The sequence below is a fragment of the Mirounga leonina genome, unplaced genomic scaffold (genome assembly GCF_011800145.1).
Source record: "Mirounga leonina isolate KUSES-001 unplaced genomic scaffold, KU_Mleo_1.0 Mir_151, whole genome shotgun sequence".
Taxonomy (NCBI): domain Eukaryota; kingdom Metazoa; phylum Chordata; class Mammalia; order Carnivora; family Phocidae; genus Mirounga; species Mirounga leonina.
In genome coordinates this window covers 87,540,452-87,558,284 of record NW_023270377.1, presented here as the reverse complement: position 1 = coordinate 87,558,284, position 17,833 = coordinate 87,540,452, and the positions used below count along the sequence as shown (strand labels likewise).

At 36.2% G+C, this 17,833-nt stretch overlaps 1 protein-coding gene across 1 annotated transcript in view; it reads right to left on the bottom strand.

The window, feature by feature from the left end:
• The window catches only part of LRP1B (LDL receptor related protein 1B), a 1,834,834-nt gene that overhangs the window by 31,501 nt on the left and 1,785,500 nt on the right, over nt 1-17,833 (bottom strand). Inside the window, exons 85-86 of the mRNA XM_035008121.1 lie at nt 8,716-8,890; nt 4,469-4,573 (exon numbers count right to left, since the gene is read on the bottom strand). Of these exons, the coding sequence (XP_034864012.1) occupies nt 4,469-4,573; nt 8,716-8,890 (280 nt within the window). The remainder of the gene's footprint in view (nt 1-4,468; nt 4,574-8,715; nt 8,891-17,833) is intronic.

Genomic DNA, 17,833 nt, shown 5'->3' with positions numbered 1-17,833 from the left:
TAAACTCTCTACTCCTTTGACTTGGAGGAATCTACTCTTTGAAAAGTTCCCTCCAATTTCTATTTTTTCTCATTTACTTTTGTTGATTCCTTTATAACACAGTATCAAACAGTGGTATTTCCTAGATGCTTAATCCTCTACTCTTCTTTCTGTAAACCCACTCTTGTGTCATGGCATAAAATGTACCTCATCAACTGGCCCTAACATGTCTCTCTAGTCTTCTCTCTTCCCAGTTTGCCATGTAGGCTATGTTCTGTTCTCAACAACCGTCACCTTACTTTCAGACCTATTCTCTTCCTCTTTCAAGAAAGGCTTTTAGCCATTTCCCATCTGTACAAATACTACACATTTTTTTTCAAAATACTATGAAACTATCACTTCATCTATAAGTTTTTCTCTCTCCAACAAGTATTCATTAATTGATCTCTATTGAGATGTCTTCCCACAATACTTTGGTCATATTTCTTTGTTTGTTTGTTTCAAATTTTTAATTTAACTTCCAGTTAGTTAACGTATAGTGTAATATTAGCTTCAAGAGTAGAATTCAGTGATTCATCACTTACATAAACACCCAGTGCTCATCACAACCAGTGCCCTCCTTAACACACATCACCCACTTAACTATTATAACAATTGTCAAATGGAATTTTAAGGTTTTAAAATCCATTCATCTACCAAAATAAATTTTAAATTCTTCAAAGTAAAAACCATGTTGGAGTTAGTACAGCATAAAGGAAGTAGGACAGAATAAGAGTTATAACTGGGGCATGAACTTTAGAATCAAACAAGTGTCAATCTGAATCTTAGGTATCCATCGCTTCCTAGTATGTAACCTCAGTGTTATCATCTGTGAAATGGGGATAACAATTACATGATGATGATGATGATGATGATGATGATAACAACAGCATAATATTATAACCTTACATAAAATATGTAAAGTGCTTTGCAGAAAGTCTTTGCTAAGTCAGTTTTAGCTCTTATTAACTATCCTTCCTAATTTACACAGGGTCTCATTCATCTTAGATTATCAGTAAACATTTGATGAATGAATTAATGAATGAATGATAGCAGAATATCATTATCTCTTCTATGCTTCTTTTATAGCTTAAGTTATTTGAGGGATCTAGTAAGCATTACTGCTACCATCAGAATAAATTTTAGGTTGTAAAAAACAAAGGCACAGACAAAATTTCCATAAAACCAAATACACATAGAGACAAACATACACAAAAGTAAAATATTTTTGTTCTAAACCTTTCCAATTAATGTATTTTTCCTTGCTGAGTTTATGAAATAGGCTGATTATCACCTTTAAAGGCTAGGTGTCTCTGATGATACTTGGTAAGAGTAAAAAGTGGAAGAGAACATTATTGGGGGCTGCTACGCCCATGAGAGATACCTATTCTGGGGACCCAGGGGCATTCTCTGGGCAGGCATGTTCCTAGACTTATTTATGGGGGGGAAGGAGGGTGGGTCTGAAATGTTATTTGTATGTTGCCTGGACATAATGAAGAGGGACAAGATTTAAGAAGACTGGGCCCCAGAGCAGGCATTACTGGTGTCCTAAACATGAAGTAACATGAGTACCTAGATCGTTGTTTGGCCAAGCTTCACTCTGGACTTATTAATTCTGAAATATCCATGAATCTCTTGCCCTTCCTCTTCTTCCCTCCAGTTGCACTGCGCAGGTTCAAGCACTCACCCCTTTTCTCCTGAAGTGCTGCCAAAGCTTCTCATGTGGGGTCCCTGCAGCTGATCTCCAGGGCTCTCCCCCACATGCCAATGAGCATCACTTTCAAAAGCCAACTCCTTCAGCTCAAGCCTCTGCCTCAAATCTCTTTGGCTATTTGTTCCTTTTGGGATCCTATGCAATCCTCCAACTTCGGCCTAAATAGGATTCTAATTTACCTTTTCAGTTTTGTGTCTTCACAGCCCTCCCCCTCCCAACTACAGTCACCCTTCATCCTAGCTGTATGCATCCACTCACAGTTCCTCAAATAGGCCATTAAGTCTCACATCCATGTCTTTGCTTATGTTACTCTTTCTTTTCAGAATGCTCTTCCTGACCTCCCTGAACTTCATGAACTACACAAACCAAGAAAAATTGTCTTTTCTATAAAGCTTCCATTTCCATTCTGAACAAATCACTTGCCCTGTTAAGACTCCCCTGCCCTCTCTTTTTTCCTGTGTTCACACCTACATCATTATAGGTTAATTAGTTGTTCATGAATTTTTCACCCCATTAATTAATGAGCTCCTTGATGCTGGGAGTTAAATTTCATCCATATTCACTTGTCTAGGACTTAGCATACTTTCAGGGTCTATAAATATTTGCTGAATGGCTGCAGTAACTTAGGGTGGAGCCAGGTTCAAATAGAACTGAAGAGTCTCCTCTGTCTTCACTTGCACAAGGTACAAACCTGAGTGTGAACTGAATCAATGCCTTAACAGATCAGTTTATATACATTTTGTAGACTAATATTTAAAGTGGTATTTTTGTATGTAGTTTATGTAGGAATATTGGTTTGACATATTCAAATATCTTCCAGGAAAAAAAAAATAAAGAATGCCATTTTTTTTTCCTATGTAATTACTTTAATCACTTCCCATACTATTTTGGACAATTATCTAAAGAATGACATTTTCTTGAATAACAATATAGATCATTAGTGAACAAAACTGTAGAGTTGTGATAATGAAACATGTGAATTTCAATACAATTGTGCTTAAAGACCATTCATAAGTACACTGTGACACCACCCTGGGGCTGTTATCAGGTGCCAATCATGGCCTCTGTTTATGACATTGGGTATTATGGGGGATGTCACATATGATCCATCTCTAAAGCTCAAATGCAAAGTGCAAAAATTACTTCCATTGTGATGGATAGTTACCCCAAAGGTGGTCCCTGAAATTTCTCAGAGGAAATGAGTTTATTTGTTATGGACAAATCGAATCAGGAAAGAAAGATTTAAACTATTAGGAAACCAAATTTTTACCATGTACCTATTTCATCTGTAAAGAAATCTTTCTGGTTAAAGTAAGAGTGTTCTCAGTAAAAATCTGGGAAACATAATAATGCATTATTTCATCAGCACTTGAAATGAAAAGTCAGTTACTAAATAAAAGCCACTATTCCATATACAGTATAAACTACAGCAATAGCCTAAAAACACCTGCTTCTGTACTTCTTTTATTAAAAGCCACTATTCTTGCAAATGTATTTTTATTGGACAGTTCCATGAGCTTTTTTATTCCCTCCATTATATTTCTAGACACTCTCACTGACTGTGTTGCATACACTTGTCGGTGAGCGAAGCAAAGGTTAAGTGTGTGTGACACAGATGAGCCCCGACATTAAGTTTACACTGTGAAATGCATGTGGATGTTCATGATTTAAACCAATGAACTGTGGCCTGAAATGATGTCACACGAAGCGCAGTGGTAAGTGGAAGGTTAAACCTACTTGCATCTCGGCTCATTAAACGCAGTTAAAGTGCAAATCCCCTCATTCTGACAGTAGTGATCACAAGGGTTCTCTTTCTGGTCACAGCGCTGACTTTTAAACCCCACAGAGCATCTGCAGAATTTCAGTGAAATACAGCTAAATAAAGCGTCTGACTTTTTTTTTTCTAAATACGTTTCAAATTTATTTCATACAGAGATAGTAACATATGAATATCACTTCGTCAGGTATGCTCATTTCTCTCTCATTCACACTCATCACATGCTACTCTGACAAGACGGGGACACAACGTGGAAATGGATCCTATGTGGACGTCATCCTTCTAGTCAAACAGTGATAAAAGAAAACTCAAAATAGAAACCACGTAAGTGGAATGGCTTTATTTCAAGTTGTCCATTCTGGACAGAGGGGAAAACATTAAATTCTAGATTTTCTCACGAGCAGAGAATCTCCAGTACTTTCCAAATGTTTAGAAACCCAGATTCAAGTTAATGAATTCCAAAGGAGATGGGGGCTTAATAGGCTTACATAATACCACACTCTAAACCTGATACAGACATCAAATAGCATTATACATTTGAAAAGATCCCACAAGGTCTTTTGAGAGGAATGGATGTAAGTACCAAGTGTTCGTAAATATGATTATGCCTGGGTTTCCCATATCTGAATACGGTCAATGAAATTAGAGTAATTCTCCCTGGCATTTCCAAGTTCAAAGATCTGTGAATGTCTTTAATGGGTATGATGCTAAGAATTAAATGAGCTCTTCCTTATGAAATCACTAGCACACTGATGAGGGAGGAGATTCTGTAGCATATGAGCCACTGAGGGACAATACTTGATCAGAGGTGTCCATGAAACATTCATTTAAAATGTATTACCCCACCCCCCGCCCCGAGATAAAATGTATTACCCCAAGAAGGGAGAACAATGGAGGAGGGATTCCATGTCCATACGAAGTCATGCCACAAAATGCCCACTGCATTGTGCAATACTCACAGACACACAGGTACATTTGTCTCAGGGTCCAGTTGGCACGTGCCACCATTATAGCAGTAGCCATCACATAACTGACAACTAGAGGCAATCTTTCCATTAGTGCAGCTGCAGCAACAAAGAAGAAAGAAAGCTCATTGTCACTGGCATCATTATTGTTGCAAGTGGACATAAACTCTCTGCAGATGAGAAGATTCATCATAGAGGAACAATGGAGTGCCTGGCTAAAAGTAAGTTTTCAGAAAGACAGACTTCCTGGAGGCAAAGATTTTTTTTTTTTTTTTTTAACAAAATGATGACAGACAAATGTTTTCTTTTGGTGGTTTTCAAATTTTCAACCCATTTACTTAATATAAAATTTTAATATAGCTATATATGTATATATATATATGTGAAAAAATATGCTCTAATGTCTGTCACTTACACTGCAGGGAAACATTAGCATCAGGATCTTATTCCCTTTTCATACAACCAGGGCTTGGTGAGATCAGTGTGAATTATAAAACACATGGTCAAATATTCTGGAAGAAAATGCTTCAGCTATTTCTTGTAAACTGGAAAATCTGGTCCAAAAAAACTGTTATGAGTTTTAGATTCCAGGTTTTGTAAGAAAGTATAGGAATATCTGGCAGTCTTTTTATCCCACTGCTTCTCTTTGATTATGTACTGTAATTAATGTCATTTTTTTTTTTTTTGACTCTAACACTTAAAAAAATCATGGGAAGTTCACTGCAAAAATAAACAGTAGTGTTATAGGAACAATATGTAGTCTGGCAACAAGGTAATGAGGTAGGCTTTCTCATGGAAAACTTATGGAAACAATTCTAATTTATAACACATTACATGTCTGAGATAAGAATAAACACTATGGCTACTGCTGCATGGAAAAAAACAAGCATAACAATAATAGGAAAAATACAGCAATTTCTTATTTGCCGTGCTATATTTTGATATAAATAAATACTCTTAGATTGGACATTGAAAATTGTTGGGGGAACAGACAAAAGTGCATCGACATTCTAAACTATCAAGAGATCTCTTGTATGAGAAGTAGGTTGACAGAATAATACAAGCCTTTGCCCAAATCAGAATTACAACAGATCATACCACTATTCTGATTATGAGGTCATGTTGGCACTAGGTGTTATGAAGCAATCAGTGGTGTCACAAGCTTGACACATAAATCAGGTTGCAATATCATTGATCACTTTGATCCTCTCCATGATGGATTCTATTGTGTTACATCCATCAAAAGATAATTCCCAATGATCGGTTAGATGCCTGAAATGATCAGTTGGTGATCCTGATTAATTTATTCTGTGCATATTTATTTCAGCTCCTGTAGGTGGTAAGCCTGCTGGCAATACAACAAAAGGCTTATCATTTTTCCAGGTGTTTAATTTAAAGATATTTTTTAAAAGCCTCGATATTAAAATCGCATTTCTTTTCAAGATGAACAGAAGTAATGAGTCAACTATGTACTGGCTGGAGATATATGAATGTAGAACCAACATGGAAAAGGAAGCAGTAGTTTAAAGTTTCCAAGATTTAACAGACAATGCCTTAAATCTAGAGGTATCTGAATATGGATGCAAAGTGAGACAAGTATACATTTAGCGGTATTGGTGTTTGATCTGTTAAATGGATCTGGGAGACTTTTCCTTGCCCTCCATCCCAGCCTCCCTGAAAATCAAAGAGCAGCAAGTTATGGTTTCTTGTTCTATCAAAAAGACAACGTCAAAGAGAAAAAAATAGCTCATTATACATTAAGGTATTTCCTACAAAATACACCAAATATCAGCTTTTAAAAGAGAAAAAAAGTTCTAAGTATTGGCTGCTTTTAACACTTGCTTTCAAGAGTTATAAAAGATGTTGCCTCTTTCTCCTTCTAAAGGTTTTGTTTAAATTCTAAATTGAAGACAGACATTTGTATATATTTCAAATGTGAAATACAAATTGCTCAAATCATTATAATGCATCAAAGAGTTCAGCTCACATTTTAATGCCGGTTTTCATCATAATTTCATTTCTTAGGGGCATATCTCTCTCTCTCTCTCACACACACACACACACACACACACACACACACACACAGTTTGTGATGTATCACTTTCCACAAGTTAATTACCAGTTGTCCCGTTCGCACTAAGAAATCCTATAACAACTGACATTGCAAAGGTATTACTTAGGCTATTCCAAATTATGATCAAGTCACTCTTCATCAATATTTACTCAGATTTCCACAAAAGAGAAAAATATACAATTACCTCCATTTTTAAAGATTAAATTTACTGTACTTGACAGAGTATCTATTCTAGTTGACAGCTCATAGACTATGCATTAGAAACACACCTGACTATTTGGAATCACACGTATACGTGAAGGCTTGAATTTTCCTATTTATGTAAAAGATTTACTGTAACTCAGTCATGGTTGTTTTAGTACCAGTTATTTACCTATGGGACAGAAATTCTACTATCACTGTGAACGTCATTTAATGCTAAGATGGAAAGTACCATAGACATGAAGACAAACTTGTCTAACAAGTTTCAGAATACCCAGAGTCTTGTTTGTATTGTCATGCTCATATGTTATATAGTCTATTTGATCAAGGATTATACTATTTTTAAGCTTCCACTATCTACTCCTTTGTTAGCAACTGTTATCTATCTATCTGACATATTATTTTTCAAAAAGGATCTTTTAAGAGTCAAGAACTACAATGTTGGGATCTTCATGGCCTACTAGGGTTATGAGGTTCTGGTGTTTCTAGGATGCTGAAGCCAGTTTTCTCTGTAGCAGGCAGTCCTGAGAGCCCAAAGAGTCTCGCCCTTCTTTCTTCATCTGGAACTTCCCCTTGTAATGAAAACATGGTGTGTGTCTCTGCATGAGCTTTTCCAAGGTAAACTGGGAAGGAAATTGCAGTTTATAGCCTGTCTTAGATGATAGTCTATTATTTCCTGTGTGAATGGAATGGAGTCGTAAGCAAGAGACTACAGTGCATTTCTGATATGGTGCACTGGACGGAGAGAAAAATATATGTTCACTCACGGAAACAAAGTTCTGTCTTGATCATATTTCATCACAAAGAACTGATAAGCTTAATGAGCAGACATGATTTTGGTCATTTACATGAAAATGCATTTGCTTTTATATACTTATCAAAGGCACATATTTATAATTAGTCATATTTTCAATTACTTTACTTAAAAAATAATGTACTTTCAAGTGACCCAATTTGAGGGTTTGAGTGTCTGTCATTCATAATGACAACACAAATCATACTCAGAGTAAATTCTAAAATGAGAGTAGTAAATAAAAAAGAAAAAACTGTTGATGCTGTCTGTAATAAAATTTTATTGGGCCCTCTTTGGGAGAGAACATAACTCAGGGCTGGTACCCTCACAGAGCTGTCTCAGTGGAAGCCATTGGCATGAGCACTTGACAGCATGCTTTTCTACCTCATATTCTCATTTATTATACTCCTAAGCAAGGAGTCCAGTGCTTTATAAGCCCTTCTTTTGAAAGGTTGTTAAAAGAAGTTCAGAGTGAGGACTGAACTCTAACCTCAGTGGCATAAACTTGTTTCACGACAGAAACCAAACGGCGTTACCCTTTAGCTGCAATGCTCTGTTTTCCAGTCACTTGATCTTAAAGCCAAAGGGCCAGAGGCAACGTAACCAAAGTCTAACTTGGACGTTTTTATTGTAGTTGCCTCCTAGGACACATGATTCCTTCTCCTCATTTTGGACCATTGTGCTTAAAATCAGATAAAAACACAAAGATTAAAATGTATTTCCATTAGACAGGTCTTTTGCTCCTCCCCCACAACAGAAAAGTAAACACTCACTGTCAATGATAATGATGAAACATTTAAAAGCCTGGGCTATTCAAATTTAGGAATATTACAAATAGCTTTTTGAAGGTATGTTTCATTTCACTATTTCTTACTTACTATTAGGAATATTCTACATAGGGAATGATCTGACCACATCATTACATGACTATATGATAAATTTTCATGTTCCCCAATTGCACATAATAGGTGTTGAATAAGTTCATTTAATTGAAATGAACTGAATTTCATCTACAACCAAAAAGAGAAAAGCAAACAAACAAACAAGGATGCACTGGTCACTGTATAGAATCTTAGGACAAAAATAATTTACATTATCTTCACGTTTATTGATGAACTGCTAGATCCTTTTGGGCTCGAAAGCTTTTATAAATTAAGCTGGGTGTCCACTTACTTGCAAAATATATCTTCACTGTCTTTATTTATAATGCAGTGCCCCCCATGGCACCTTATACATTTGTCAACCTCACATTTTGGACCTTCATAGCGTGTTGGACAGACACATTCAACACTTCCGTCATCCCCAACAGTACAGGATTCAGAATTCACACAGTAGTGGTGACACACATCTAGGAAGAACGCACAACAGAGAAAAAGAAATTATACTTCAGGATGTCTTTCTTCAGTCACAATACATGTTACCATTTCATTTAATATTTAAAGATGGTGAATCGTTAAGCAAATATAAAAATAAGTAAATTAATTAAAACATCTAAACATTTAAAAAGAGCCAATCGATAAGTAGATTAATTTACAAAATCAGCTTGTAATTACATGTAACTAGAATTCTTTAATAATGCTATTGATTCCTCTTTTTGCCAGTCAGGCATCATCTCATATGCTAAAAAAGATAAGTTATATTGATATAATGCTAGCTGAGGAAGTCTTTTGGTTCTGAATTTTAAAGTTTAAGTTAACCAGATTCCTTAGTTTCCTTTTCATGGGCAATATTGCTATTATTCTGATATGAGCAGAAATACTCCAGATTTCTTTGGATATCATTTATTGTTTCCTCTCCTTGCACTGTTTTCATCCAGAGGACAGGGTAGTATGTAGTGAGTGGAGGACTCCTACCTCTGCATCAGCCCTTTGTGGTACAAAGAAGCTTTCCTCTACACAGAGCAGAACAGGCCCGCTATTTCTGAACACCTGGACAGTTGAGCAAACAAGGAGATGTGCCTCTCATGGAACACCAAGAGAGAAGTGAACTGGGAAACTGATCCGTCATGGGTAGGAAGTGAACAGAAGTCTACGCTACTGTTCCCCCTTCTAGGTGAGAGCCTAACATCCCAGTCAGAGGGAAAACCTCCATGTGGTGTGAGTCTTTTGTTTGGGAAGATGTTTCTTATTGAACATTATAAACAATTTTCTCAACTACAGAAGATTTCCTCAAATATTTCTATACCTCTTGAATGGGAATAATAAAACAAAGACCATGTAATAATACAATAACCACACTATCTTTATAATTAGACATTCTGATTCAGTCTTTTGAAAAGCAGACAAGTATATGTGTTTGTATATCAACATACTATAATGTATCATATTCAAAATATTGAAATTCATAATACAATAATCTTAAGCAAAAGAACTGATTAGATCAGTATCAGACTTTGTGTTTAGAAGCTGCAATTTCCTTTTAGCTAACTAATTATGAAGCAATGTTAAATGAGATTAGCTGAGATAAAAATCTCAACTTATAAACTTTAACCTGCTGTAAGACAGTTATAGCAGGTGAGGAAAATTAAAACATAATTTATAATTCTCATATTTGTATATTTATCTAGCCCTTTATTAAATCAGACAGAAATTAAATTTATTGACAGGCTTGCTTCATATTTATGGAAATTTATTTCAAGCATTCTTATGCTTGCTCTTGCATTATGCCAAGTACCCTCATTGAGATTCAGTGCTTCAGTCTATTAGCATGGTTTTGGCTATATTTAAGAAAAGTAGCACTTTCAAAAGGTGAGAGACTTGAAGATCTGAAAACTAATGCAGTGTTAGCAGCTATCCATGATGGTGTCTGTCTGCAGTTGCCCCAGGCTTGGTGGTTAGAGAGTACACATTACAGATGCTGTTTTATTTATGAAGAATGTATGATCAGCTGCCTATATGAGCTTCTCTCCTATTCAGTGCAGAAATCTCTAGAGAACAACTCTCATTAGTTCAGGAGCTCAGTACCTTTTACTGACAAAGTGCTCTTTTCCTATTGCCCCCCAATTACTTTAAATGTCATCCTCTGATCCTGGTCCAGTTGTCTGATGGGGCATAGAAATTGGCTTATGTATCCTTCCAGGATCTTCATAGTATGTCCTCATCTATAGTGGATAACTCATCAAAATCATGTAGGTGACTTATTTGCAAATGTAAATTCCAGTGCTCATCCCTGTCACCACTGCCCACTCATGCCTAGATTCTAATTCATAAATCTGAAATGGGGCCCAGGTGATTTACATGGGACTGGTTGAGGAACTAGAATTTGGGAACTGGAGAATGTAAGAAATGATGACCCGGAAACACATTTTACTGAATAACATAGGGACTACATTGTTCAATAGTTGTCAAAGGATTTGATTTAACTAAAATATCTCCTTTCTTCCTTCCTTCTTTCCTTCTTTTCTTTCTTTCTTTTCTTTCTTTCTTTCTTTCTTTCTTTCTTTCTTTCTTTCTTTCTTTCTTTCTTTCTTTCTTTCTTTCTCTCTCTCTCTCTCTCTCTCTTCTCTCTTTCTTTTTTTTTGAGAGAGAAAGTGCATGTGAGCAGGGGTGGGGGAGGCAGAGGGAGAGGGACAGAATCTTAAGTAGGCTCCATGTCCACTACAGAGCCAGATATGGGGCTCAATCTCATGACCCTGAGATCATGACCCTGAGATCATGACCTGAGCCTCAATCAAGAGCTGACAACTAACTGAGCCACCCAAGCACCCCTAAAATAACTTATTTCTTAACTAACTGTGGGCCTCAATTAAAATGCAATTTTTAATCCAAAATTTTGGACCATTTTATTTTTATAACCACATCACTGAGAAGACCTGAGAAACTGGAAAAAATTGGGTTTATGATTGCCCTATAACACACTGTAGCAAGGAATAGTTCTCATTTGCCTAAAGTGCTAAAGGGTAAAGTTAAATACTCACCTACAGTATACTAACTATAAGTAATTTTGGTGCATGAAATAAATCTGCTTTAGACTATGATTAAAAAGATGTGAGAATATATACAACTTATTGGTGTTCAAAGAAATACAAATTAGGGGTGCCTGGGTGGCTCAGTCGGTTAAGCGTCTGACATCGGCTCAGGTCATGATCTCCGGGTCCTGGTATTGGGTCCCCCATTGGGCTCTGCACCAGCGGGAAATCTGCTTCTCCCTTTCCCTCCACTCATGCTTGATCTCTCTCTTTCAAATAAATGAATAAAATCTTAAAAAAAGGAAATGCAAATTAACACCACAAAGAAATACCATTGCATTTCCACCTAATTGACAGCAAATAACAAAAACTCTCATACACTGCTAGTAGAAATACAAATTGGTTCAACTGATTTGGAAAACAATTGACAGTATCTACTCTATTTGAACATACCCACACTTTATGACCTAGCATTTCCACTCTTAATATATATCCAAGAGGAAAGCATGCATATGTGTACAAAAATATGTATGTAATATGCACAGCAACCTGTGCATAGAAATAGCCCTGAACTAAAAATAATCCAAATGTTCATTGCAAGAAGAAAGGATAAACTGTGGTTCATTCACACAAAGAAATATACATACAAATATATGTATATATACACAAACATTGATATCATAAATAAATAAAAAATGTGGGGCCCCTGGGTGGCTCAGTCGTTAAGCGTCTGCCTTCGGCTCAGGTCATGATCCCAGGGTCTTGGATTCGAGCCCCACACTGAGTTCCCTGCTTGGCCAGGGGCCTACTTCTCCCTCTCCCACTCCGCCTGCTTGTGTTCCCTCTCTAGCTGTCTCTCTCTCTCTCTCTGTCAAATAAATAAAATAAAATCTTTAAAATAAATAAATAATGAAAGAAGTACAGCTAATAAGTAACAACATGGATGAATCTCACAAAAGTAATGAGAAAAAAAGCTGGACACAAAAATATATATACTATTTTTTTTTTATTTATATAAAGTTCAAAAGACAAAAGTAATCTAGGGTTTTAGAAGTTAAAAAGGACTTATCTTTGGGGAAAAGGGAAGGGATAGTGAGAAAGACCATCAAGGAACATCGGAGGTACCAATAATATTTATTCTTGACCTGGATGTTGGTTTACCTGGTGATAATTTATTGAACTGTAAACTTGTGATTTTAAACTTTCCTATTTATATTATGTTTCAATAAAAAGATTTTCTAACCTAATGGCAAATAAACTACAATTACAATATTTTAGAAATTCTAGTTAATTTGCTAACTAGGTTAAATAGGTTTTCTCTTTATAGACACTTCTATTAAAAGGAATTCATGTCTACTTTTTATGCTTTAAAGAAAATTCTCTACCCTTTAATGCTTTCAATATTTTTTTCCTAGCATGTCAGATGCACATTATTTAATGCAGTTGATTGGCCTCACGGTATAAAAGTGGAATCCAAAGAATGTAAAAGAAATGTTTGCTTAAGATGAAATTGTGAAATAAGCAGATATTAGAATTCGCACTTTAATAAATAATTCTAAATTGCATGCTGTTAAGCCATGCCACTCTTTCCTTCTAAAAAAGGCAGAAATCATTTTAGACTCAGAATGCTTTCTCTACAGATATTCAAATGGAAGACATTTCATTTTCCCCAGTTCATATGCTTCACACTTGATGCTATGTTGAAATTCAGGCATAGAGAGTTGCTCACTATACTCCGACCCTGTGAGGGTTGCTTCCCAGTGTCTTTCTTCGAAAATGTTCTGATGATCTCCCACTATTAGGCTTCGGATATGGAGTATGTAGAAGTTGCTTGACTTATGTATGTTCAGCTGGATTGTTTTCTGCACCCCTATTAGGATTTTAGGGCCCAACACTTTGTATGCATAGTCTCTCTCTCCCTCTCTCTCTTTCTCTTTGTCTCTCTCCCTCTCTGTTTGTCTCTCTCTGTCTTCAAGACTTCCCTATTTACTCAATTCTCACTCCAAGATTCCTGAACGCAAGAGAAAGTAACCTTATTTAATAGGAGACTTTGTCATCTGCTATTTAAACTACCACATAAGTGGAGTGCCTGGGTGGCTCAGTTGGTTAAGCGTCTGCCTTCTGCTCAGGTCATGATCTCAGGGTCCTGAGATTGAGTCCCGCATCAGGCTCCCTGCTGAGCAGGGGATCTGCTTCTTCCTCTCCCTCTGCCTCTCCCCCTGACTGTACTCTCTCTCTCTCTCTCTCAAATAAATAAATAAAATCTTTAAAAGAAATAAACTACCAGGTAAGCATTGAATACTTGTAAATTGGAAAGCAAAATAATTCCTTCAAGTGTTCTCTGTTATTTCTATTTTAATCATGACACATATCATGAAAAAAATTTGGTACATCTGATGGTGCTATTTCTAAAATGGACGATTCAACCAAAGTTCACATTCGCTGCAATTGTCTCAGTATCAGGACAACAATGTGCAGTAAGTCACTGGAGAGCAACCTAACTTTTCTCTCATTCAATTCTCAGCTCTAATCCACTTTGAATTATAAGCATCTAGGTAAAACTTGTATAAATATATGCAATATTTTTACCAGTGTCATCTCTCTATATACTCCCAAATAATTACTACACATTCATATTTAAATTCTAAGTCTCTCTTCAGCTGTTTATCTAATAAAAAGAATACTTCATTAGCACTTCCAAATCCAGCAGAAATTTAGCAAAGAATGAAGAAGAATGGTATATGAGAAGGCTCCTTTGGTATGTAAGTGCTCACTTTGGTTCTAAGGATTCCACCATGACCTAATAAGCTCTGAGATAAACAGAAAAGTTTAGCACTCACTGAAAGAACACTTTTCTTATCCCAGAATGCTAAAAAATAGTTACCACATACAGCTTACCACTTTAAGCACCAAAAAAGCTTTAAAACCATTTTGAAGGTAATCTTTCTGTAAGATAGATATCCATTTTCTTAAGTAAAATATATATATATTTTAAAGATCTTATTTTTAGGTAATCTCTGTACCCAACATGGGACTCAAACTTGCAACCCTGAAATCAAGAGTCACATGCTCTACCAACTGAGCCAGCCAGGCACCCCATAAATACCAATATTTTTAATCGCTCCTGTAACACTATGATTCTTAATTATTTCTAAGAACTTACCTTTGCAGAAGTTTTATAGCCTTCTGCTTTTTGTGTTTTCATTTTCATCTTTGACTAAGTGACAGGTTACTGAAAAAAAAAAAACTTAATAATCCCTCCCAAAGAAAACAGAGTTAGGGATGTTGGTGGTTGGTTAACACCAAAGTGTGTAGCAAAGGGATTGTCTTCTAATTTCTGACACAGACACAGACACAGAGACACCAGACACACACCCCAATTACCTGTTTTCCCCAAAATTTTAAATTTGGCTTAATAGTTATTGGAATTGAAATAAAGTAAAAAAAAATGTGGTACACTAAAAGAAGACAAGTTAAAAGAAAACATAAGTGATAGGACATTCTTTGTTAGAGGGCATTACATGGGGAAGGGACTGAATGTCGAAGATGAAGGAGTTTAGCCAGATCAACCAGTAAGCGTTCAGAAAAAACAGTTTGAATTTATGGAAAGGAAAGCTGGTAAAACAATATGGTTGGTACTGTTTTGAACAATTTGAGTAATTTAACCATGACAATAAAATGGAAGGGTGGATCCATAATTGATTATTTGCTGAGGAACATGCATCTGCCTAATTATATCCTGGGAGCTGTAGGAAGAGGACAGAAATATGAGAAAGGCCACCAGCTCTCAGAGAGCTGACAACCCAATTGAAAGTTTAAGACAAGAAGGAAAAAGAACCAGAACTGATCTGAAAAATATCCACCGTGGCAAGAGCCTACAAATATTACTACCAACAAAATCTTCCTTCTTATGAAACATTCCACCCCCTAAGTTTTAAGCATTTTATTGACCTGAATGGCATGACAATTGAGATGTTCCACATACAATAAGAAGGAGCAATAATGAAATGTAATTAATCTGTGCTAAGAAACTAGAGATTACCATGAAATTATGTAATAACACTTTATATTCACAATATAAAAATTGTTATAACCTCTGTGCAGTAATTACACTAAGAACTGCATAGTTGCACTAAACACAATCATGTAATCTAAAGGACAACGATGGATATATAATTACAGAGTATTCAAATGGTAATTAGGTGAATAGTAACTGGAGAATAAGTGAATGGCTATTTTCTGCAACAGAAATAAAATAATTTTCAAGGGATGCCATCATTGTACTCTGTCTTTCTCTCTTTCTCTATCTTTCCTTTTCAAGCAACCAGAAATATAAGGAAATACTTCTTCCTTTAATCTTTTTTAGAGAATTTTAATAGGCTCCACAAAAATATGGGTTGTATGGGTATATATACAGGTTTATGAATATTCATGGAGAGCCAGATGTCTATAAAATCTCTAGCTGCATTTAACTTCTTTCCCAAATATTTCTTTCTATTGAAAAGTAATTGCCAATACTATTTAGCTATTAACTCATATTTGCAACTGGGCTATTCACATTGTAATAGTTAGTGAAGTGTGAAATTTATTTAAAGAGAATAAAACCAAACTAAAATAATACCACCTAAGCAGGAGCTGAAGATATTCAGTAAGAATCTTTAATGAGTCTTTAATGGGTAATACAGATGGTCATATAGGGGAGACTAAATTATACAATTACATGTATATATACCAATTGTTCTACTTCACTAAATTTTGACCTGGTTTAAAAAAAAAAAAAAAGTTATGTGAATTCGCTTTAAGATTCATGATTTTTTTTTTTAAAGATTTTATTTATTTATTTGAGACAGAGAATGAGATAGAGCATGAGAGGGTCAGAGGGAGAAGTAGACTCCCTGCCGAGCAGGGAGCCCGATGTGGGACTTGATCCCGGGACTACAGGATCATGACCTGAGCCGAAGGCAGTCGCTTAACCAACTGAGCCACCCAGGCGCCCTAAGATTCATGATTTAAGTAAGCATTTGGTAATTTAGAACTACACACAACCACACAACCAACCAGAAGTAGGACTGTATTACTTTCACAAAGAAGATGAGGTAGAATTATCCACAGTGCATATCCCCAGGCATTCTAGAACTCAGCTCCAGTCTCAGTGCAATTCATACTCCACCTTCACTGATATTTAATTGTGTCCCAGGAGCAGTAGGTTCTATGAATTTTACTAATATCCTCCCTACAGGGAGGTTTATGGCAGCTTCCATGAAGGTATAAAATGTGGAAGACAGCCAATGATGGTATTTTATAAACTTTTGATGAATACTCATGCTAAGGTGACATAATAAGGAAAAGAAAGAAACAAAATCATTGGCTAGAATATGAAGGATTTGGAGGTTAAATTCAGTTCTTACTCTGCCTAACAATGTGACCTTCTCTGAGTTACTTGACTAATTTATCCAATATACCCATTGATCATCTTTGAACAGAGGCAGTATTACTAAACATGCCTAAGATTATCTCACCAGGCCTTCCTCCCCCACCTATCCTCAACAGTGCCCTTTATATCATCAAGACCAACTAGGGCCTGTTTTAAGTAAAATGATGAAAATGATGATGATGATGATAATGATGATGATGATGACGATAAATATTCGATTTTAGCTGTCTTCTTCATGTCGGGCTCATTTGTTGGTTATAGTCTCATGCATTATATGGCATTATTCTCATTTTATGGATGAGTAAACTGAGGCACAAGGAGGTTAAGCACTTTGCCAAAGATAACACAGCAGTAAGTGGAAGAACAGAAATTCAAACTCAAATAACCCTAACTCTAGAGAATAAACTCTTACTTTTCTTATTTAACAAGTCATACATTTATTCAAAAAAACCCCAAACCAAGCCAAACAAAATAAACCTCTACAAAGTAATTTTAAATATCTTTGGTGTTCTCTTTTTTTTAATGTGTATCTAAAACTGAATGCACCCCCATCTACGAAGATACCTGAGGGTCTCACCACCAGCCAGAATGTTAAATGGCCCTGTCGCTCAGGAGCAGCAGGCCCAGGCGATCTTACTTGGATGCCACCACAGTCTGCAATATCAGAGCTCAGGAGCTCAAGCTGGACTCCCACACCCCACACCTCATCCACACGTTCACATTTCACATGTCATTCTCAGTCTCCCATCCCAACCGAAATTGGATATTTGCCTCTCTAGCCACAGATAATTGGTTTACAGCCCTGGATTCTCTTATTAGAAGGAAACTGCTAACTATCCATGGCAATCTCTTCATTATCAAGCAGGATCAACTCTGGGTCCCTCCATACAAATAAGAAACCAAAACAACAGCCAAGAAATCACAAAGTGAGGCATGTCTGGAGTGTTATC